The sequence below is a fragment of the Melanostigma gelatinosum genome (genome assembly GCF_949748355.1).
Source record: "Melanostigma gelatinosum genome assembly, chromosome: 9".
In the NCBI taxonomy this organism is placed as follows: domain Eukaryota; kingdom Metazoa; phylum Chordata; class Actinopteri; order Perciformes; family Zoarcidae; genus Melanostigma; species Melanostigma gelatinosum.
The window spans coordinates 22,126,014-22,150,433 of NC_136642.1; the positions used below are offsets into that span (position 1 = coordinate 22,126,014).

Sequence of the window (24,420 nt, forward strand, 5' to 3'; positions counted from 1 at the left end):
AGTGACACCGCGGTGGATGTTGCACTCTATCTCCCACTTTTCTTTTTTCTTCTTCTTCTTTCCGATGGAATAAAAACTCCCACATTTGACCTCTGACCGGGGAAGAAAAACGACCTTACAACATTCAGAATACATTTTTTTTCCCCGGCATATTATAAAAACCCCGAACCTCAATCGGCCTTTCTTCCATGCTTGTTTTCAGGAAATGGTGAGATCCCGGCGATAGCGAGGCACAATGCGCCCAAAGTTCAGCGCTGAACGCTCGCTTCCTCCTCTCTGAGAGTCGCCAGCCTTTTCTTCCTTTCTTTCTTTTTACATAAATCCCAGATTTGTACTTCCTAATCTTTAAGCGATCGGATGCTGAATCATTGGGGTTCAGTCCTGGATGATTATTCCTCCTTTTTTGACTCTCTTGCACCCATTTGTCACCACTCCAACCACTGTGCAACCTCTCACACACGCACACACACACCTGCCCTGATTCTCAAATCTTCTCAGCATTGTCAAAAAAAGAAAAAACATTCGAGGAAAAAGAGGATTGGGGTGGACTTGGGTTGCATGGTGTATAGTTTCTGAAATTGTGTGTTTACGGCCATTCAGAGCAGCAGAAGAGCGTAACTCAGTGGTTATTAATGTTTCTTTAATCACCGAAATAAGCGGATGATTAGTGTGTGTTATCTGTCCCCGTCCAGAAGACGAAGAGCACGGTCCCGGTGGTGCTGAGCGCCGGCCCCAGGTGGCTGCTGGATGTGACTTGGCAGGGAGCGGAAGACAACAAAAACAACTGTGTGGTGTACAGCAAAGGTAAGCGAGCAGCGCCGGCATCCTGTTATCTCTCGGCGGCGCGACACACCACGCCACACAGCGCCGCTAAAAAAAGAAAAGAAGAAGAAAAACACTGACAATCCTCCATCCACTCCACTCCCCACCTGCCTGTCTGTCTCCCTCTCCGTCTGTCTCTCTCGCTCCCTCTTTCTTTTACTTTTTTCTCTCTCTCTCTCTCGTCTTCCTCACTTCTCAAAGTCACAAACATGCAGAAATAATTGCACTGCGAGGACACACACACACACATGCACACACCATATCTGTTTTACTCCAAAGAGTAATTTATATCACTAAAACTCTGATTAGGAACTGAGAAACATCACTTGACACACAAAGTTAATGGTCTTTAGATTTCACAAGGTAATTAATGCCCTCCCCCCCTCCCTCTTTTTTTTTTTTGCTCCTCTTTTATACTAAGTGAATCCCTATCTCAGTGCAGATAACGAGCAAGGCACAAGTGGAGTAGGGGCTCGCCATTTCAATTCATTTGTTCTCGCACGAATTCAGCAAAAGCTTTATCTGGAGCATCTTTAATAAATCAGGCGGTTATGGATTCATGTAAATAAATAAGCGGGCATATCTGTCAGAAATTTGAAAAAAAACCCATGTTGTTTATTCAGCCTTCACCCTGTAAAGCACAGAGAAAAGTGACTCACTGTCGTGAGGATCAAGCCTCCTCAATCTGCAGCATTGTGCCCGGCTTGCTCTCATTAAAGCGGCCGTCCGCGGGACGTTGCACAGAGGCCCCGGTGTTGTCTGATTGCATGAGGAGATGCTTCGACTGTACGCAGCCCTGACACCACCGTCTGCAGCCTCACTGCCCGTGAGAAGCGGCGGGCTTCCGCAGCTATAAGTGGGTCGTGACAGGAGTGCTAACCAGGGAGACGCGCTGACAAATAAACACGTAAATAAAGATGTGTTTTTGGATTCCTAAAAAAAGGGGCGAAGGAGAAGGGCTCCATTTATCACTTTTCAAAAAGTGATTACCCCGTGACAATATACCCCCCGCCCCACCCCAAAGCTGAAATGGAGCTTCTTCTCCCCTCAAAGTGAATAAGTGGCAGGAGTGGGATTTGCAACTGGGATTTTCAGTCTCCCAATTCTCATCCACTAATCACTAGACTGCACTGGGGAGTTATCCTCTTAACCGGCTACTTAACTTTGTGCTCTTTATCACCAAATCATTAAAGTTTTGATAAGCTGTGAAAGAAGATTACGCACTTCTTTAAAATCTTCTAATCTTTTTGCTCAAAAACCGACTGAAACAAAAAAAAGAGAAAAAAATGGGGAGGGGGGGGGGGGGTAACAGGATTTCTCACTTTATTGTGTTCCCTCTGTCACTCTACATACATGTGTCCTGGAGATAGCATCATCATCATCATCATCATCATCACCACCTCAGCTGTGCATCGGTTGGCACTGCCTTTTGTTTGTCCCGTCCCGTTTGACCTTATTAAATCACACACAATAACATCTGCAGACGTCCCCTTGTGAGAGTTGTGCTGCATAAGTTCATTACAGCAAATCCCCCCCCCCCCACAAGAATCCCCACACACTTGCCAGCTGATGACAAAACGATAATAGAGACGATGTTGAATACCAAGAATTAATTTAAATCTCGCAGTAGAAGTTAAGTATCTCTTGCCACCTCACAGTTGCGGCGTCTTAAGACGTCGGCAAGACGAAGAGAGAAAAAGAAAAAGGGCACAAAATACTTCTAACGCCGTTTAATTCTGCTCATTTTTCTATAGTTTTGTGTTTAGTGACGGAAGTATTATTATGAGTTTTCTCATCATGAAAACCACAACAATAAATTTCAAAAATTCGGTACTACGCGGTACATAAACGTCCGGCTGTGTTCCACACGCGACTCCAGCAGCTTTGGAGCAACTCTGCCACATGAGAGCTTTGGCTAAATTGGGTGGGTGTCCGTCTCTCTCGGCTCTCTGTCCACATTTCGCTCCTGGCCACTCACACTTTCTTTTGTGGTGGACTGGGAGTAAGTTCAGAAAGTGGTGAAACGTTTGATGCCGCTCATTCTTCTTCACCGCCAACCCGCAGGTGTGGGCACCCTTATGGAGGTGGCACTGAAATTGAATGTCAGCGCGCTGAAAGAATACCAAAACTTTGTCGAATTCAATTCTGAATCTGGCCTTTTTTTATGTTGCGCTCCAGTTTTTGAAGCGCCACCGAAGTCGTGTTTATTGCGTTGACGCTACGCCGCGGTTCGACTAAAATGGGGGGGGGGGGGGACAGGAACTCTCTTCCCACCTTGAAAACACATAAAAAAAGGCTGAGGCCTAGACTGTTTATATCTTCACCCTCTGCAGGCTGCTTCATTGCTCCCTGCATATGCGTCACTTATGGAAAACAGTGAATATCTCAATACACAGTATGCTTTGCAGGAATATGCTTTGGCTTACCTTTCAGTGGTCTCGGCTTTTCTTTATGGCTGCCTGCAAAGATAGTAGCGGTTCACTTTGGATGCTCGCCAGGGTGAATCTATGGGGGAGTATCTCTAAGTAAGGACTGGTGATTGCTTTGAGTGGCTGTAGCTTTCTGCTGGGTGTTCTGTCTATGATTTCTGCATCACAGTTGGTTTTTTTCCAGCACCAGAACTTTTGAGAAATATGCAGAGAGAGAGAGAGAGAGAGAGAGAGAGAGACAGCGAGAGAGGACAGAATTCAGCAAAATGATTCCTCTTGGAGTTGTATTCCTGGCAGCGTGTTATGTATAATACATGCACTGGAGTGTGTAACAAGCAGCAGGGAGGTGTATTCAGATCCCCCACGGGGCGCCCCCGGTCATCCGCACCGAGACAAGCTAACCCTTATAGTGTCAAATATAGATTTATTTTTGGGATCCCACATTCCCCATGTCAATCTGCACTCCGTTTCCCCCGTCTGCATCGTTTTGTCCAGACGAGCAGAGAGGACGGCAGCGTCTCGCCTATTTCCAGAAATTAGAAGTGAGGGGTAATGTTTGAGGCATTTTGAATGTCCTAAATTGGGATTCATGGAGCGATCCCATGAATATGAACCCTTCTTTGAATCCCCGTTTGCTCAGAATGAGAGGCAGCGAGAGCCCCGAAGAGGAAGTGGGAAAGTGCAGTATCGTTTTTTCCCAGGCTGTCAGCGCGGCCCTGTTTGTTTTACATTAAACTCCCAGGAAGAGCCTTAGCAGCCAGCCATTACTAAAACTCTCGACTCTACCAGCGTGCAAACTCATTATCGAGAAATCCACCTGGAACTCCCACAATGCTCTCCTCCACACTCCGACGGTTTCTTTGAACACCCGAAGTTATAAGAAACAGGCAGCAAGTCTGCAGAGTAATTATACGTTACAGTAACGCTGGAGACGGAGGAGAGAGGGGGGGGCAGAGGGGCGAGTGACAGACAGGGACCCAGAGAGAGAGAGAGACAAACCTGTGGAGAATTTCCCGTACCGATAAACAACAGATTGATAAACAATGCAGCCGAGAGATTCAACAGAAGAAAGAAATTCAGCCCCGTTTTGATTTTGTATTTCTTTTCTTCTCCCAGTTGGATGTGTCTGTTCAAAATGCTGCAAAAACCTGCCCGATCGGAAGAATTTTAGCAACTGTTGGGTTTCTCTTATTGTGAACAAATCCCATGGAAATAAGAAGAATGCGTTTGTCTTCTCCTCAAAACTTTCTGACCTCCGTAACCTGTTCTACTGAAGACGTACATCTTAATAAGAAAACCAGGACATGAATACATTCGCTTTACTACAACAAATGTTACTCCAACTGGAGTACAATTGTGCATTTTGATGGGAATTCTCGGGGATTGATAAACGTTTGGTATTTACAGCAGCAGGATGTGGGATTGAAAGAAACCATGGAGCGGCCAACGGTCTGACTCTGCAAGCAGATGCCCTCAGACTGGGTTGTTGTTTTGGGTTTGGGCGTATTTCCGTCTGCTGTCTTCTTTTCCTGCTTTCTTATTTTACTACCTTTGCCCATCTCCTCACCTCTCCTGAACAGCCTCGTTGATTCCTCCTCACCTAAGCGCCTCCGCCCGCCTCTCCACCTGCACTTCATCCCCTCAGCAGATCGTTGGTATTTAAGTCCTGGTTTTTGGTCCAGTCTTTGTTGGAATTAAAGTGTTCTTGTGTTCCACTCTTCATCACAGGAGCTCTATGGCACAGAAAAATAAGACACACCTGATTCTGGCAGCACAGGCATTAGTTTTAAGTTCAGTTCTTTGTTGGCTTTGGTCCTATTTGAATAACAACAAAAAATATATATCCAGCATTATACTTTAAAATGTGCGCATTCTTGAAAATGAAATGACTCTTACTGTAAAGCAACATTTTATAACACTAAATGAGTAATATTTCAAAACATTTGCGGGGAACCTTTTAAATTCTTGCTTTATATTAAAGTCGAGATGAAATCAAAAATTCCTTTTTAAACCTTATAGATCACATTCCCGCTCATTCCCGCACCTATTTAACAACATATGAAGAAATGTATACATTTCCCTACATTCATATATCAAAATCGAAATCGTCTTTTCTGCGTGTAAAACAAAATATGACGAGTGCTTACGTAAGCTAGTACAGAGCAATTTCAACATCATGACATCCATCCATCCATCAATCAATCTGCAACGTTTAGCGACAAAGGAGGTGACAGACCTCTGGAGCTTTGTATCGTAAGAAGTAGACGTAGTCACCGTGACGTCACCCACTGGTTTGTGGACTACGGTTTTGAAGCTTCGAGTTAAGCTCTTAGGCTGTCGCCATCTTGGTTTTTGGCCGTCGCCATCTTGGTTTTTTGCAACCGGAAGTGACACAAGAGGGTGGAGCTAAGTACAACCGACCAAAATGTTACTTTAATGATCTGAAAAGACACTGTGAAAGGGTTAAAGTTCTGAGACAAAAACACGAACAGCACCAAGACCGGACAACGGCGTGGTAGCAGCCTGTCAATCACAAGGTAGCCCCGCCCTAAAGCACACCCTGCTTTGTGGTCTATTTGACTCTAAATGGACCATCATTTACTAAATGAACATCATGCTGTATTAAAGAAGACTTGAAACTACAGATTGAGACCATAAACCCATGTTTACAATGTTTACTGAGGGAATAAATCAAGAGAGAAGTAGAGTCATTTTCTCATAGACTTCTATACAATCTGACTTCATTTGCGACGACAGGAGTCGCCCCCCGATGGCCATTAGGCAGAATGCAGGTTTAAGGCACTTCTGCATTGGCTTCACTTTTCAGACCTTCTAAGTCCGCCCCTTTTATTAAGCTCCTCTCTACAGCTAACACTTGCTGAAATCAAACACGGTCACATCTGACTGTCCACCAAAAGAACAAGTGTCATTTGTAGGTCTACAGTACAATATATGACTTCATTCACCCTCCATTGTGCCTCCCCCATTGTTACCTGCTATCTGAGCCCATTGGAACTATGCACGCTCAATGTGACCACATTATGTGGCATTATTCAGAGGTCACCTAAACTTTTCAACTGTAAGCCTCTTAAGCCAGACCACATTCAGATACAGCATGTCCAATAAGTCTCCAGAGCAACTTAGCCCCATTGTTCGTGCAGAAATTGACCAATGTAACTAGGCCGTTTTACATAAGCCCGGACAGTGCTGAATTAGCCAACTGGCTGTGTCTTTGTATTATTTCATATTCACTAAGTCTTCACAATCAGATCTCTTTTTTTTTTGAATGCCTTCATTTGCTCCTTCCACTGCTCCAGAACTGTGGACCCCCTGAGGCAGAAGATGAACTGGCACGACTTGCCTGGAAAGACATGTAGTATCTGTTTGACTCTTTAAAAGAATAAATAACAACTCCAGCCTTGCAATGTGTTGCCAAAGACATTTTGAGTTTTATTTATTCTTCCCAACAGAAATGAAGGCGTAAAAAAAAAAAACTGCACCATTTCCTGCACTGCTGCCTGGCAGCATGCAGCATTAACCAGCGAGGAGAGGACTCTCACAGTTCAACATGTAATTGTTCATTTCAACCCTCCTCCTTTTAAAATGACTGCGGCGAATAGGAGGTGCGAGGGTTATTATCTGTTATCTGGGAACATAGCGAAATAGTGTGACTGAATAATAACTAAACAACTGACACAATGTAAAAATTTCATTATCAGTGTATTAAAACAAAATTGTACCCTAAAGGAGTCCCCCACCACGGCTCCGAGCAGCCGACTAATTATGTTTAATTAAAAGACAACAGATCAACAGAATCGTTTTCATTAGGAAATTATTAATGATTCCACTGCAGCAATAATTGATTGCACTGAGCCGGCGCGATAACTCGGTACGGTCAGGCTGGAGTGAGCCGGTTTTTAGGCATTTGGCAGCTGTTGAGCAACGTGTCTTTACAGCTGCAAGCCTCCACATTAGCAGCGGAGGAGAAGTTGTAAAGCTGGCTTTGTGGCGAGGAAGAGGAGGAGGGATGGAGTGTGTGTGTGTGTGTGTGTGTGTGTGTGTGTGTGTGTGTGGTGGGTTAGGACAGCGAAAATCCAAATCGTGTGGCGATCTGAGAGGACTTAACCATCCCACACATGCAGTTTAGGAGCGCAGGCATTTTGTAACATGCGCGTTTCAGTGAGACGGGAACACACACTCTTTATTATTTTCGTCTACAAACATGTTCAAGAGGGCGTTTTCTCCCCCATTTTTCTTCTTTCTTTCTGCCTCACTCTTAAGCATATAAACCACACACACACACACACTTTTCTCCATTCAGAGCCCGTGTGAAAGACGTCAGCTCCAGACGCTTCCTCCCGGCAGCCTTTTATGTGCATTGTTCTCCCGCCGCGCAGGCAGCTTCCCTGCGCGTAGAGACGCTGTAGCACAGGCACCAGACGCCACGCTCTGCCACAGCGCCCACGTTCACCACGAGGACGCGCCGACCAAAACGCCATTACCCGAGATCTGAATAATGGCCGCTGACACATACACGTCCATCCTGCATTCAGCGTGGACTAAGCCTCGAGACAAAAAGCAACAATACGGGGAGGAAAGTGATGGGCACTGATGAGGGGACCAGATTGTTCTTCTCATGCCCGCCACACAGCATTTCTTTTTTGCAGCAGCAGCATGTGGTCTGCACGCACTTTTTTTTTTTTTTGCCTTCGACTCGTGTTGTTGAGCGTGCGTGCCGTCCGTCCTTGTATCAGTGCCACGGAAAGGTGTCAGGCTAATGAGCGTGGGCTGTCCTTAGAGCAGGAGGGTTTGGGTTCTGCCATTCACTCTGCATATTTAAATGCCTTGTAGAGCTTAAGTAGGCCCACTTTTCCATGTCAGGGCAGCGTTCAATCCTGCTGCGACCATTAATTATGATACCATTGTGCTCCAGTGTGGCTAATAAGAGTGATGTATTGCACCCTCGTGGCATTATAATCATCTGAGTGAAGTACCTGGACTACGCTGAGCTCCCTTTAAGCACCACGTTAAAAGAAAAAGAGAGAAGAAGAAGAAGAGAAAAAAAAGCAGTGAGGGAAGGAGGCTTGTTCCCTTCCTCTCAGGCTCCACCACCGGCTGCATTGGTTAATGCTCGTACATGAGACTGTGTCACAGATTTAACTTCTCTATAATTGTATAATCGATGATGAGGAATGCTTCGGTATTGATCATGCGGGGAGGCTGATTGTGTGTCCGGGACTGAAGCTCAAAACGCCGGGCATCGAATGTGCACGTGCGCCCTTCCCTTTGCTGCACTGTATTAGAATGTGATACGTCCTCAAACACAGAACTGCCTCAGTGGATTTTCGAGAAGCGGCTTCTTAACATTTGGAGCATGTCTCCTCAGTGTTGAATGTGTTCAGATACAGATTGGGGGGAGATCACATTTTATTACATTAATCACTGCAAGTTAATGTGATTATATGTACTTTATATTTCCCATAACTCCCCCTGCCTTAACGGCATAATCAACGGCCTTTTTTCATATTCATTGAAAAATATTCCGCCGATATGAAAATAAGCTTCTGCAAGACTTTTTTTTTAATCTACTGGTGAGATCTTGAGTCAGTAATTAAAGAGAGTCCGTTCTATGTGTGTGTGTGTGTGTCTTCTAAAAGCCCCTATGCCTGCTGTTAGGCCCGGGTGCATGATGCAGCCCACTGCCCCCATCTCTGCTGTGGTAAGTAGGTGTGAAAAGCATTGTCAGTGTGCTTCAGGATAAAGCCCTGCTGCTGGATGCCATTGGTCAGAGTCAAACCCCCCCACCACCACACACACACACACACACACACACACATACACACAAGATCCTAAAGCAGGTTGAGAAGAAGAGTGTGTGTGGGAGAGAGGATGTAGGGGGTCGTGGATGTGTGTGTGTGTGCAAGGATAATCAGAGACAAAAGCTGAGAGCTGAGAGAGGGGCCTTTCTGCACATCCACACAGCTTTTTTTTGGAGGTGGGAGGGGGGGGGGGCGCCTTTTTTATCAGGCTCGAAGGGGGTCACAGTGTGTGTGTGTGTGTGTGTGTGTGTGTGTGTGTGTGTGTTTGTGTTTGTCAGAGAGCGTGAGCAAGAGAGATGGAGGGAGAGCGATAGAGGAATCACTGGGGTGGAGGGGTGTTTAGATCGTCAGTCAGCGTGATGGAAAACCACACGGTTAAAGTCTCTCTGAGGGTTGACACAGGACTGCAGCGAGTGGAACTAAACAAGTGACACTGAGTCTATGTGAAACTCTGATGCACTGAGGGGGAGAGGAGACGATCATACTAGTGGGGAGGGGGAGAGTAAAAGCCCACAGTGAAGAGGGGGGAAAGAAAAAGAGGAGATGACAGTGGAAGAAAAAACAAAAGTGCCGCGATGATACCGCTACCTTAGAGAATAGAGTTAGAACAATTCCATTCGAGCCTCATGAGGTCTGCTGTAGCGGGAGCAATGTTTTCCTTTGATAATGTATACCCCCCTGCACATTATTTTTTAGTCCCGGGCAAAACATAATCTGATTTCCTCTGAAGAAATAGCTCGGCGCATTACAAAATGTTTCGTGGGGTCGCCGCTGTGTTCATGCGGCAGAACTCGGCGATAATCTTTATACATACCTTTGCAGCTAATCCATTTTATTGATTGTACGTGGGAGGAAAAAAACCCCACATAGCCCCCGTAGTCTTTAGAGCGCCGTATCAGTGTGATATCACTGTTTCTCTTTTCTCATTGCGGCGCACGAGAGAAACACCAAGCCACCTCTAGCATTAGTGCCTTATCTGCAGGTTGTTTTATCGCGCTTATCTGGTCACGGGATCTTCGCTGTTCCACCCCTCTTAAAGCCCAATGCCATGGGTAAGGACACAGGGACGTGTGGGGCGGGTTCGACAATGAGCTTTAAAGGGGTGTAGCTGTAGCAATTTGGAAAATGTGATACGTGTAAAGCTGTGAATCCTGCTAGAGGGACGCGTGGCTAACACATGTTTCATTTTGCTTTCTAATCACGTGGAGATTCTTAGGAAAAGTTGCAACCAGGGTTGGATTTCGATAGTCGGTTGGTGCAGGATGCCAATTTTTAACATCGAAGAACCCAAAGAACCAGGTTCACACTTCCATGACAACGCCACCGGGGAACGGCGTTATAAGCGGTATCGAAGTTCTGTCGGTATCTGTATCACTTTAAGGGTTCTGGTACTGGCATCGGGACGTTAACCAGCCCGAGTACATCGCCCACTACCCCGACATCCGTACCATTGTCTCCTGACTACATATGTGGCACGCCACTTCCTGCTGTGGAACGGTTTATTGGAAATGGACGTAATCATCCACGAAAAAAGTTCCTCACGTGGATTCATGCAGAGGGCAATGACCTGTCTTTGCCATTTAACTGTGAGGACTTGTTGTTCCGTTTCAAATGACGGTCATTTACAGTGAAGTAACAGCGCTGTTTCTACATTTTAAAGGTGGATAAGCCTTGTGTCTGTCTTCACCATGACACTGCTATTGGCTGCTATCAGTACGAGCGCCTCCTCTAGGTTGCTTTAGTGCCTGAGCTCTGCTGACCTCTGCCTGTCGGCACTGGGTGACAGAGATGGGTGCCTTGTGTGCACTCGCTGTGTGTGTGAGTGTTAGAGAGAGAGAGAGAGAGAGAGAGAGAGAGAGAGAGAGAGTGGACAAAGCTGCGAGCGAGCAGACAGGCGTGCTGTAGGTACAGTAGTGTAGAGGACTAGACATCAGTGTCGTCCAGGTCAGACAGGGCCATCCATTCTCCAAGCCCCAGGGAAGAGAGAGAGAGAGAGAGAGAGAGAGAGAGAGAGAGAGAGAGAGAGAGAGAGAGAGAGAGAGAGAAGCAAAAGCAGGGCGAGTGGAAGAGGTGTGTGTGTGTACAGAAAAAGAGAGATGTGGGGTGGGGTGGGGGGGCATTGATGCACTGTTTCTCTTAACTCTGTCAAAGCCACTCCATTGTGCTCCCCGTGCAGTGAGTGGAAACCAATCTGTCATCGCTCCACTAGCCAGCATACTAGAAGAGGGTTAGCCTGCTGGAAACACAAGTCTATTCAATGTGAAATGTAACTGGAATCTGAGCCCTTGGATTGGAGAAAAACAAAAAAATGGATGTGAGATTTTTGAACTCCGCTCTCCCACAGACTGTGAAATGGAAGCCGTGAGTACAGTATTTGGGTCTGCGCGAGATAGGTTTCAGTCTCGTATCTCTGCCTTTTTTCAAGGAGAAGTGATTGACATGTTTTGTTGATGGAACTCTATCCAAACCATGTGAGGTTTGCATAGGCATGAAGGGCTCAGTTAAAAATGAAAAATAAAAACCTCAGACAGACATCCCCGCTCGATATTACCCAGCAGAGTTGGCCTCATTTGTTTAACTTTTTGTTATCTTCTCTTTCTGGCATTGACATTATTGAGACAGTCACAGAGGGGTGACTGAGCGGCAGAGACGGAAGTCCTCAAGTGGAGCTGTGAAGATGTCAGCTTGCTTCTTTTTCCCCCTCCATGTTTTCCTTACACCTGTCACCTATAGAAAGCGAGCATCACCTGACCGGCACAAGGAACATGACCACCTCTGCCGCTGACCTGAGCTCGCTAAGCCTGCATACTGTTGAATAGTGGCCACTAATGCTGTGTTCCGATTGCCATTTGGAGTCACTTCTTCCCCTCTCCTCGCAGGAATCCCCCTCGCGCCATTTCCCCCTGTAATCTCCCCCACTCCTCTCTGTTGTGGGGTGGCTCGCCCACTGCTCCCGTCGCTATTCCACAGCCCCTCTCCTTCTTACAGCCGGCACCTCCACCATTTTAATCCCTTTGACCCGAACCCTGTGTGTTTCCCTGTATCAACAGCTCCTGGAGATTACATCCTGCCTGCCTACTCGCCGCTGCGTGCTTCAGTCGCTGAGGCTGCGGCCGGCTAGTGCATGCTAGGGTCTTAGTCAAACACTGCTGGGTGTGATAGCCACTGTGGCTAGTTAGCTCGGTTGGGGTCGTGGCCAGAGGGCAGAGCAGCTGGAAGAAATGAAGGGGGAAGAAAATCGGAGCTGGCATCAGAGGTTTGGGGGCCGTCAGGAGACCAAGTGCAGACTTCAGGAGGGCTCTGACCTCCAGTGAAAGTTTGGAAACATCAGACACTTTGGCTAAATAGAGCATCACTATTTGATAATCGTTCTCAACTGCTCTCACTGGTCCCTTGAGCAAGGCAGCTAACCTCCATTATTGAAGGTTGGCCAACATTTCCTCAGCTATATAGGACTAAATGGATGACGGTGTGTGAATATAAAGCGAATAAAGACTTTTAAAGGGAGCATGTCATGCTCATGTTCAGCTTCATACATGTATTTAGGGTTGCTACTAGAACATGTTTACATGCTTTTATGTTTAAAAACACTTTATTTGTCTCATACTGTCTGGCTGAATACACACGTGTTCGTCCTCTTGTCTGAAACGCTCCGTTGTAGCGCCCGTCTCTTTAAACCCCGCCTTTCCAAAAAAAGCCCTGCTGTGATTGGTCCGTGTTTTTTGGTCTTCCGCATCTGCGCTGTCGCATACTACACAGCTTGTACTGCAGCTGTAGAAACTGTATTTTATTTAGTTCCTCTTAGTTATGTTTATTAAATTAGATTTTTAGATGAATAACACAGCAGTTCTTTTGTTTACTCATATGCTATTTCTTCCGGAGCACACATTTGTTGATCGTGTCATCATATCACTGAGGAAAGTGTAAAATAATACAGTGCCCCATTGCTTTGCATCATTCCTATCTTACAAAGGAAATGTGTGTCCCTGACATCATATTGTAAGATTTCTGGGTAATGGAGTGTCTAAAAACAATATGACATCCCTTGCTGACATCTAGTGCTGCAAACAGTGAAGGTGAAGGCTACGACTATGAACAGTTAAAAGGATAAAGTATTGCCCTGTTCATCAAATACACTTAATTGGAAGCTAACATTTGAGGCAGAGCTGTGGTGGAGCTGTATTGAGGTTACAGCCATCAAACCACAGGGTTCAATTTGAATATTCCACTGTATGAGCATCATCTGACTTCAAAGAGGAAACAAGCAGATTGCAGTGTACATATGTGATAATTACACACACTTCAGAAATGAGTTCCCCCCCAAATTTAAGCTACTTTGAAGGGGGGGGGAATTAAGAGAAAACCAGGGTTCAAGAGGTTACGGGAGTTATCTGGAAGCAGCCTGTCAGGACCCGTCACCGCTTCTGCGGAGCTTGTCGGTGGAGTTAGAGCCGATTCTGTTGTGCCGAGGCGCAGCAGAGGGCCCCTCCCCTTCCGTGTAGCGTTTCTGGTAATGGGCGAGGGCCTTATTGATGTGAACTTATGTGATCATTGCATAAAGAACTACCACGTCTCCTCTCCCTCCCTCCTTCGCTGTCTTTGTGCATAAACATATATTGAGACGTACACCCAAACCCTCCCTCTTCCCTCCCTCCCTCCCTGCCTCTGTCTGGCCTGTTCTCATGCCTCAGCAGACTGCAAGGCTGATTTAAGGGCCCTTACAAATGGGAAGGTTGCAAGTGAAGACAAAAAAACGGAGACAAATCACACCGCGGCAGTCTCAAGGTTTTTCCGCTAAACCTCTTCAACTGGAGGGGAGCGGCAGAACAGTGAGAAATATACACACACTCCATCCTGTCAGAATGCTTTTGGCTTATCTTGAGTGACTGTCAAGGCTGGGAATATCAGGGAATGGACAGAAATATATAAAATTAATAAGCCGCTGGATGTTGTCGGGAGTTATGATGCTTCATAAATCCTGGTTTGATCATGGCGGACAAGGCTTAAACCCACAGCTCCCTAATGCGCACAGCAGTGTTTTGGACTAGATTTTCATTCTGTTTGGGAGATAGAAGCCCTTAGCTGGCAAAAGTAAGATTTACCATCTCCCTTCCCCCCCCTCACCCCCATTTCTTTCATGAGTGACAAATATTAAAAAGAAGGCCTGAGGGAAGTTGGCAGCCATTACCACCTTTAATAGAAGGGCACAGGCGTAGCAAGGTGAAACTGGGGCCAAAGGCAGAGAAATGCTATTCAGAGGGAAGAGAGGGAATCAGGAGAGGAGGGAGGAATTGGTACTAACTTATCAGTTGTACCTCCTCGGTCGGGTCAGGGGTCTCGGAGCTTTTGTTTGTTTGTTTGTTTCTCGCACTGAAGGGATGGATGCTATCTCTGCCGCCATCCAAGCAGGTCCTCTCCGTCGAGTGCTGCGGGTAATATTTCATGTCAGGAATTAAGCAAGCCGGCCCAGCGAGTCCTTTCTACAGTCACCCGGCCACCGCATCCATCATCGTCCCCGCTTCCTCTTCAGAGCGTCGGCTTCGGTGGCCCAATGCGACTTATTTACCCGAGAACTGCATTTAAGTCAGTTTGACAGTTGGTTGATTTTACGAATTAGGATTTTACCAACAAAATATATGAAAAATGTTTTAAAAATATGAGGCATTGTAAAAACATCAAGCTGCCCAACATGTACTTGATATAAAAAAAATCCCTCGTCGTCTGTTTTAATAACTGATCCATCGTCATTTTTCATGCACGAATGACATTTTATGGTTTCAGCTTCTCAAATATGACAATGTGCATCTTTTCCTCGTCTTAAATGATCGTAAACTGGATGACTTTGAGGTTTTGGTAGTCAGTCGGACAAAACAAGACAGTGGAAGGTGTCACTTTGAGGTAATTGTGTTTGGCATTTCTCACGTTTTACCACCAAAACCAGACATGTTGATCAAGAAACCAGCAGATTAATCCGTAATGGACCAGAATCATAAAGTAGAAGGGCAGACCTCTCGTAGTGCTAACGTAAGTGAAGAACTATTTGAGCCATGTTTCCTTCATAATACCTACGTATTTATACTGAGGGTACATTTTCAATGCAGTATTTTCACTGTGTGGTACTAGTACTTTGACTGAAGTAAAGGATCTGAATACTTCTTCCACGACTGGCTGCTTCTGTCTGGATCACTTTCCTTTTGGGACTTCGAGTGTGTAGACACGACGGTGTAGAGAGAGACTAATTAGACCAGCACGTCTAATCTCCGGGGGCTTTGCCTGTCAATAAAGATGTCGTCAGTGACGATGACGTGTCTTTAAATGAAGGGCTCGGCAGTTTTGATATGTAAAACACATGTCATACTGTTTCATTCACTAACATCCTGATGAGACAAGTTGTCAACAGAAGTATAAATGACAACAAAAACATCTTTGCTGGACCGAATCACAATAATGACATTCTTATTTAAGACTTGTTTTTTTTTCCTTCCTTCCCCTTGTTCTATTTGGGAGAGGTCATGCTTTTTGAACACAAGTTGTAGCGAGTAAATTTATTCCACTTATTTCTTGTAACGGCACGAAAAAGTAATGAGGTGTTGCAGATAAATATGAGAAGACAATAAGCCGTGCGATGCTACTTTTCTGCAGCTGCTTAAGAGTCAATTAGCACATCCCGGAGACTCTTATGGAGCTCCTCAATATGCAGCATCTGACTTTTATCCAATTACATTACGTGAAGTCCGTGGGCACGGCGCACATAATGGAGGATGCCATCTTTGGTGTGATATTCTTCGACACTTTTTTTTTCTTCTTCTTCTTCTTTCTCCACCGCATATGCCTATGGCTCTCACCATGAATTATTCAAAAGGGCTCCGTCCACACAGAAGAGGAGTGAGGAACTGGGCTCCATAGTAAACAGATTTTATGCTCGCCATCCTCGCAAATCTGAAAAGTGTATAGGACATTGTAAGTACCAAATAATTACACGGTGGCCCCCGTTCCCCCTCCTGTCTGAGTGAACCTGGCCTCAGCAACGCATTCGGACTGAATGATATTTTGTCAGCGGTGAGTTAAATGAAGTTCGGTTGCTCTAGACCTTCGACTACAGATGACTGAAGCCGCTGCGTGACGACACGTGGCGACTCAGCGTTTCATGTAATTCCATGTAAAAATAATCCTCCATTTAAATATTTCTTATCCCGCTCGTTGTTTTTTTTTTTTTTTTATCTTATCAAATATATTTGACTCAGGAAATGACTCCAGAATATTTGTGCTCCCTGAATCTCCCTCTGTTGATTTATTAAACCATAGTAGATAACGGCCCTGGAGTTTGACTCCATGTGTAATCACTTTAGTGCCTCGCTGGCTATTGTGCTGTGAAATAGAAAATATGAATATTACATGGGTTTTAAATCCAGACCAAAATTCTTTTTTTTCCCCAGAACAAGTCAAATGGACATATCCGTTGCATTACTGCGGCGCCCATCTTCGGCTAATGGAGATTTCACATTATAGCGCTCACATTACAGCACCGTGAAATGTGCTAAGCATTTAAGAAAAATGAACTTTTTAAATAGTCCATCAGTGTAGAATAAAGGGGGATAGAGACATTTTCTTTTTCCCTCTCTGTTCTCTGCTTTGGGGATTCGCCCTGACCTTCAACTGGTCGTATCTTCCAGAGCAGATCTGTGGCGGTGACACATGTCATGTGTTGGAGAGGATGGAGGAGGAAGCAGAGGAGACGAGAGGGAGTGATCTTGGTCTGTAGCCCAGTCGGAGTCGGCAGTCCACCCTCGTGTCAGAGGATGGGCATGTTTGGCCCAAAACACAGACTGAACCTCATCTCACTAATCTCACAAAAAAAACACCTTTGAGCTGTGGGGAGGGATGGCTGTATGGTAGGTGGGGGGCTCTTGTGGAGCAGACCTGGCTGAAGCCGAGCCAAAGCCTCCCTTCCTCCTTCCTCCTCCGCTTTGTAGCAAAGACCCCGCCGCGTTTTTCTCTCCCACTCAGGAGGGAGAAACACAAACCACAAAAGAATAGACTACCCCCCCCCCCCCCCCCCCCCTCAGGTTCGCTATCTTGTAGTTGAAAGCGCATCATCACATGTGAATGAAGTTAACACAACACATCGACCTGCGCGTCGGGGCGCAACGCTTGACTGAACACTCCCTTTTCACCCAGACAGATTGTTTGAAGGCGGTGGAATAATTTAAAGAGTTTATCGACTCAGCGAGCCTCTGAAATCGAGATCAAAAAAATCAGCCGGATTAACATCTGTATCTTTACAGAGATGGCTAATGTCACACGCTTGACAACGATCATCGTGTCCTGCTTACTTTTCAGCGCGTGTACCTTTAATCATCACAAGGCTGCATTTTACCTTTTTTTCGGGGAGCTAATTGATCGGCGGCGACCTCGCCGTTTGTGCGCCGAGCGGAGCGCTGTGACTTTCAGCACGTCTGAAATAAATAAATCATAAAGTTTGTTTGTTTTTCTTCCACAGTCAAAAGAAACCTGTGCTTTGTCTTTGTGTTGGCCGCTTTTTGCGTATACGCAAGGCTACAAGAAATAAAGAAATAAAAATAAAAACTGAAAACTGAACGTTTCGGGAAAAGCTCCTAAACGGCGGCTCTGAAGCTAGGTTTGAGCTTTGTCATCACGCTTGAAGAATTTCCTTTTAATGTACTGTAATGGGAAATTCAGTGGGGACACGTTTAATTGAGTTTTACACAAACCAGTTGGGAGTAGCGCTGGAAGGTAGGTGATGTTGAGGTTTTTAATCTCTGGCTCCGGAGAGGCTTGTTGACAGAGTGGTTCTTTCTCTTTGTGGAGAAAAAAAGAGGAAGCCTAAGAAATGATACATCCGTGGATAAAACCAATTGGCAACCCTCAAAGGGACGGGGGGGTGATAAGGCAAATCCAGACACTTGTAGAGAAATAAAAGAATCCAACTGTTCATTAAAACGGGAAACAAAACAGGCGATTGAGAAGGAAGGCAGACTGCTCAGTGGAGGAGTGAGTGAAACGGACAAACAGAGCCAGAGATATCAGAGGAAAGGATTGGAAAATAATCAAGGATTTGTGAGGAGAATTAATAAGGGAGATAGGCACAAATAAGCAATTTTTTCTTCTTTTTTTTTGGTCTGACTCTGTGCAAAATTAGGAGGGATGGACTACAATTATCAAACAGGGGAAATGGCATACGCTACTAGACACCTAATTATAAAGGATAACCTAGATATGAAGGTTGCTGTCTTCTTATTTGACACACTTTGACTGTGAGGCAGTGGGGTCTTTTGTGCTCAGTAAACCAGATATTCACTGGATAGAGAATATCCGGAGACTGTTTAATAAAGTCGTTCTCTCTCATTCTCTGACAGAAGTCTACGTTCTGCATAATCCGTCGAGAAAAGGAACGATTTTAACTTCTCATAAAAGCTTTTTTATTTTATTTTTTTTACCACTGGAACAGATGCTGTTCTAAGATAAAGCCAGCAAACAAGCAAATGAAAATAATAGATGCAACAACAATCACTATCCCCTCGTTGTATTGGGATAGTGTAACAGCACTGGAGAACGCGGTGTCACTGAAGGACTTTTTGTTTTGTAAGAATATCTCATTGTGCCGTTTAAATTAGCCGAAAACTGACAAAGGTTTGGCCTGAATTCAGAATGGCTGGGTATCTCTTTGCAGGACAGGGGGAGACGCCTGTGTGATGTGTGACTGTTTGTTTCTGACAGTAACTCGCCTCCTGGAGGTTAGTTGGCTCTAATCACCTGATCCGGCTCTCGGTAATGAGGTCTGGAGTGAGGGACTTAAGGTGATACAAACAAAGGGGTAATGAAAGACAGAAGAGGGGGGGTGGAAGGGAAGGCGAGGCGGGAGGTGAAGGTAACTGGCGGTGAAATAATCAGCACTTGTGTGATCGGCCGCTGAGACATTCCATTGGTGTTTTGTGCGAAAGAGCCATTCATCAACGTATCAATAAAAATATGGAGCAGATTATTATTGTGTTTGCTTACCCCCCCCCCCCCCCCCCCCTCCCTCCATCGTAAATAATGGGTCTGCTGCTGCTGCCTGTATTAATTATAATTACAATGCTGATAATGTGTATGCTCTTTTATTACGGGAGCTGAATCAATTTTACAGTCTTATTCAGCCCCGCAAGGTCACACGAAGTTGCCAGGGTGAGAGATGGCTCTTTGTCCGGCCGCTTCTGCAATCAGAGCTGAGAGGACGCGGGCAAGAAGAAAGACCCACACCGGTCAGCCTCCATGAACTTTTCACTCCGGTGTCGCAGATTCACGAGAGAGGAAGAGCCTCTTTCAACAACATTCAATGATATCTACTTTTCTGCTGTTCTGCTGTTTTAATTGATTATTTTGGGGCGCGGGGGGGGGGGGGGTATTAACCATAGCTTATTAACGCTGACAGCAGACTTGTGTGACATTCATTTTGAGTCAGGTTTCTTTCTTTGTTTTGCTCTCTCTTTAGCTCTGCTGATGTATATTTGGGTCTTAAGTTAAAAGGCTGTAGTTCAGACCAACTTGATTGAGTCCAAGTCTAAGACCAGGTCTATTCGAGTACGAGTCAAGACCAAAGCTAACCGAGTCCTGTCCAAGGTTCATAGTGTCCTTCCAATGCTAATATCTACAGATATGTTAAGGAAGGGGCAGAGGGACAAGACAGGTGCAAGACTTCAAAAAAGTGTTCTTGAGTACAACAACCCCTTTTTTCGTGGTGTGATCAAGCTAGTCACTGACTTTGTCTGCCATTTTGGGCTGGTCTTGTGACCTCCAATGGTTTAATCAGAGCCATTAAGGGGCCATGTGACCAAAACAATGAGCCAAAAGAGGCTAAAAGCCCAATGCAGAATTGGATGATTGATTATTGTCTGTGGTTTTATCACTAAGAGCAGGCTGGTTCTTACATCTGTATTTCGACACATGGGGAGGATGTCGGGGAGAAAACATCAAACAAACACAGGACTTTCACCCAGGAGGCTGCTGTTCATGTCCCGTGTGAAACCAAGAGTCATCATTGACTTATTTCAGCTACTTTAGCTATTTTAACCCAAACTACAATCTTTTCTTAAACCTATCCGAGTAGATTTGTGGCCTAAACAGCTTCTGCTCTGTTCGCTCGTGTTGCTTGACATTTGTAGGAGCATGTGCGAAAAATGAGCATTCACTTTTTGTCCGACATCATACGAAAGGATCCGTTGCTGTAACGCCTTATCACATTGCACACGTCCATTGTCAATGTAAAAAAATAGCGAGTATTTCAGCCTTAAAGCTGTTGACGTCTACAATTCTGCTTAACAGGGATTCACGCATATTATAGCGATGTCAGTGTCACTTATTTCTCCGCACATTGTTACTTCAATTGACTCTGGCACGTGTTGTCAAAGCGCATGCCAGGAAGGTGAAATGCTTTTTCACCAGTACGGTTGTTGGTGGGTTGGTTTGCATTTGTAGACAGTTCACAGGAGAGAGTGTGTTTTGTCCAAATGTTGAATCTCAACTTAGTCTAAATTCATAAGGCACCCCACTGGCTTGTTCCTCTGTTTCCCCCGTCCTCGCGTGTCGGACTGTCAGATGGCCCAACAACAATGGATCTCACCGGCCTATCAGCCGGCTCCTACCTTTATGGCTCGCTGCGTGGCTTTAAAGACCGGATTTAGCATGGCTTGGCAAGGTTCAAAACCAACAAACCATGCCACCGATTTTTTTTTTTTTTTTCTATCTGCATATCTGTTTGCCCCATTTAAAATGCATTGCGTTCAAGTTGCATTAAAACTGGTCTCCTCCCACTGTGAGTCCAAGAAGACCACAACGGTTTGTTCCTAATGTCTTCTCACTGAGTCACCTGTTAGAACAAATAAGCTCATAATCTTTACAATAAACATGATCACCCTAATTAATGTTATGCATACACTGGGATTTGTCCAATTAGAGATGCATATTTATAGCCATAGGATGCCGTGTTTCCAAATGGCTACATGGACACGTTGCTATGAAGAGCAGCACACGTATTTGTATGTGATGCCCAATTTGCATTTCATGAATAGTCTGCTATCAGTGAACAAACATTCTACATATTTATTTTTCTATTGCCTCATCTCGCCCCTTAATAATTGGGTGTGCATTTCCTTTCTTGGGTGAGTTGTATTTTTTTTTTTTTTTTGCCTGCGAATGTTAAAATGACCTTGTGTTCGCCTGTGAATGCGTGCATCTGTCATGAAATTATACATTCCATCAGCCCTCATTGAACTGGGCATTGACTCCGAGCCGCAGACTCCGGCTCTGGCAGTGAATCTTGATTATGGATTCTGTGATATTGTAAATGACTTGCGATTCCCTCTGAATGTTTCGGATTCATCGGTTTGTGCAGATGTGGTTCCCTTTTTTTTCTTTCTTTTTTTTTTTTGGAAGGCGCCATCTTGAACAGTTGCTCATTTCCATTCCGCCATCACATTCTGCATACAAAGCAGATTCCCAGATAGGTAATCCTTGTAAGGTTTTTAGAAGACAGGTTATTAGAGGATTGAGGGCTGTGTGTGTGTGTGTGTGTGTGTGTGTGTGTGTGTGTGTGTGTGTGTGTGTGTGTGTGTGTGTGTGTGTGTGTGTGTGTGTGTGTGTGTGTGTGTGGGTGTGTGTGTGTGTGTGTGTGTGTGTGTGTGTGTGTGTGTGTGTGTGTGTGTGTGGAGGGAAATTATGTACATTTTTTAAGTTGGTGACAATGAGCTGTGTCTCAAGGCAGGAGACATAGTAACTGTCTCCTTTCACGTCTCACCTAACAACATCCCACCCCCTTAAAAATGAGCACATAACAGGTACCCCCCTCCCCCCACATACACACACACAATCTCCACCTGCTCCCCCCTTTCTCCCTCTTCACCACCGCCACCCGGAATTCTTTGAGACGCCCGAGGCTAAAAAGCTGGTTACTCTCCCCTGGCTCGCAGCGCACCGCTCTAGATTATTCCTGAATGCCAGAGCTGGTCTGCCCCCATCATCCCGTGGAAAAAAAAAAAACACCAACCCGTCCACCCACCACCCAACCCTGTCTTAAACCCGACTCTACCTGTCACCTGTCAGACGCACCCCACCTTTAAGTGGCCATTTTCCATTGGTTTTAGATGTCTTTCATATCATGGCTCATTAAAGCGCAGCGCAGTAGGCAGCGTATTTACATAGGCTACCGGGGGGAGGTTTTAATTTGCGTCGGTACCGAGCATGACCGGAACTGAAGAGTGCAGCGCCAAAATTACTTTTTCACACGACACCCCTTCAGCCCCCCCCCCCCCTTCTGCTGCCACCCTCCCCTCCCTCATCCGTTTCCCATATGAAAACATGTAGCTGGGCGTAATTGCTCGAATGGGGGCACAAAGACGGAGACAGAGCCGTCACCGAGGGGACCGAGGGCTTCTCCCGGGCAACGGACCGGGAGGCCAATCAAAGCCTGCCATGAGCAGTCCGTGGCTGTGATCATTCCACTGCATATATACCATGAGTGTCTCCAGAAAGTCCCAACTCTCAGCCGCCGTGTTACTTCCTCGTTTTTAGTTTTTTTTCCCACTTGCTTTGTCTGGCTGCTACGCTCGTGACTCAGTCCAGAATCCGACTATCCTGCCATCTGCGGCTCCACTTTCATCCCAGTAATGGCTGCGTTTATGTTTGTTTAGTCAATTAGAGGATATTCCTCACTTTCAAATTGATACTTTAATCATTGCAGCTGAGCTGGAGGTGAGTTTTAAATGTATTTAAAGGAGCAAAGAGTTGATTCGCGTTGTTTTGTTTCACATCTTCAGAATGGTTCCCACTTTGTTTTGTTTGTCTTTTTACAGTCAAAATGTCGGTCTTTACTTCCAAATTAGGCCATAATGCCAGTGCTCTGTTTGTACAGTAACTATGAAAGAGTTTCTGTTATTTGTTGAGGGCAGGGGGAAGGCCCTTCGACAGAATTATTTACATGACAAGATAGTCGAGCTGCCAACTTCTGCAATTTTATCTCTGACTGCGCGCGGCAGAGGAATAACGTAATTTCCCTGAGACAAGATTTCCAACAGAGATTCCCCCCAAAAAACAGCAGACCTTTCCCAGTTCCCAAGCAGAGACGCCCCGTATCAGCCGGAGATACCACTATCCGCCTCCGCCTCAAGATTCTGTTCAAAAAGACGCGGAAGGATGGAGGCTAATATTGTCATAAGATGCTCTGTGTCACCCCACCTCTAAAAAAAAAAGTACAAATACACACAGAGCACTGGGAGACTCAGCAGTTGCAGAGTCCGCTCCTCAAACATTTGCTCTCCTCCCACATCTCTCCGAGGACCCGGCCGCTACAAACTGGCTCCCGCGGATGCACTCCAAATAGCAGGCTGTTCATCACGCAGTGTAATCGAACAAGCTCATTCCCTAGCTGCCCCCCCCCCCCCCCCCCCCCACACGTCTCCTCCCCACGTCCACTGATGCTCCTGCTGGCCCTACATCCCATCGCAGTGCTACGATATCAATCAACAGCAACGAGGCTGGCTCCGGCTTCTCCATCACCCCCGCCCAGGCAGGCGCCACACCCCGGCTTGCCATGCAGGACGGACGGACGGACGGACAGACAGACAGACACGTGGCCGTGTGATTGCAGTGTAATTTTGGAAAGCATATTGTCTAATTTCGCCATCTGTCCGGGAGGGAGCGATGGCAGCGTGGAGCTCATTTGCCGTCTGCTTGCTTTATTGCGGCTATACAGAACAAGTTTTTGGAGCGGGATGCGGAGGGGCCCCTCCCCCTCCGCTCGCGCATGGCAGCCCACTGGAGCCGGGAGGCGTGTCGAAAAAAACAGGCGTCAGGTTTACCGCCACTCCATCATGGGCAACTGTGTCTGACATCCAGAGACACAAATACCTCGGTATGAAACCTCAGATTCAAGCTCTGTCGCTTGAGTACGTTACAAAGTCTCGAGTGTCCTCCGAGGACGAGTTAGAAAACAACAAAAAACCTCTGACAGCTCTGAGTCATCTCTCATACACCAGGCCATCATGAATGTGGTCCAGTTTGCGGCGAATGGTCATATAGACGCGCGCACACGCGCACGTTGCCACACATTGTGGATCACGTCTGGTTCAGCTGCTCCTTGGCTCCGACATTAATACAGAGCAGATTGGTGGAGATCTGCAGCCCTTGTTGTTTGATCTTTCCTCCTCTTGCCACATTTCCTGGCACTGTCCCCCTGCCACACCGCGTGGCGCAGGCAGGACTGGCATGGCCTCAACGTGCCTGCCAGGTTTGTTCTCTGTCTTCTTCCCCTTCCAACTTATTCCCTTATGCCCGCTCCATGGATTCGGTTCTGCAAA

General features: G+C 45.9%; 1 protein-coding gene across 1 annotated transcript in view; it reads left to right on the top strand.

Moving 5' to 3' along the window:
* The window catches only part of zfpm2a (zinc finger protein, FOG family member 2a), a 111,422-nt gene that overhangs the window by 66,836 nt on the left and 20,166 nt on the right, over positions 1 to 24,420 (top strand). The window contains exon 5 of the mRNA XM_079275107.1: positions 693 to 804. Within this exon, the coding sequence (XP_079131233.1) occupies positions 693 to 804 (112 nt within the window). The remainder of the gene's footprint in view (positions 1 to 692; positions 805 to 24,420) is intronic.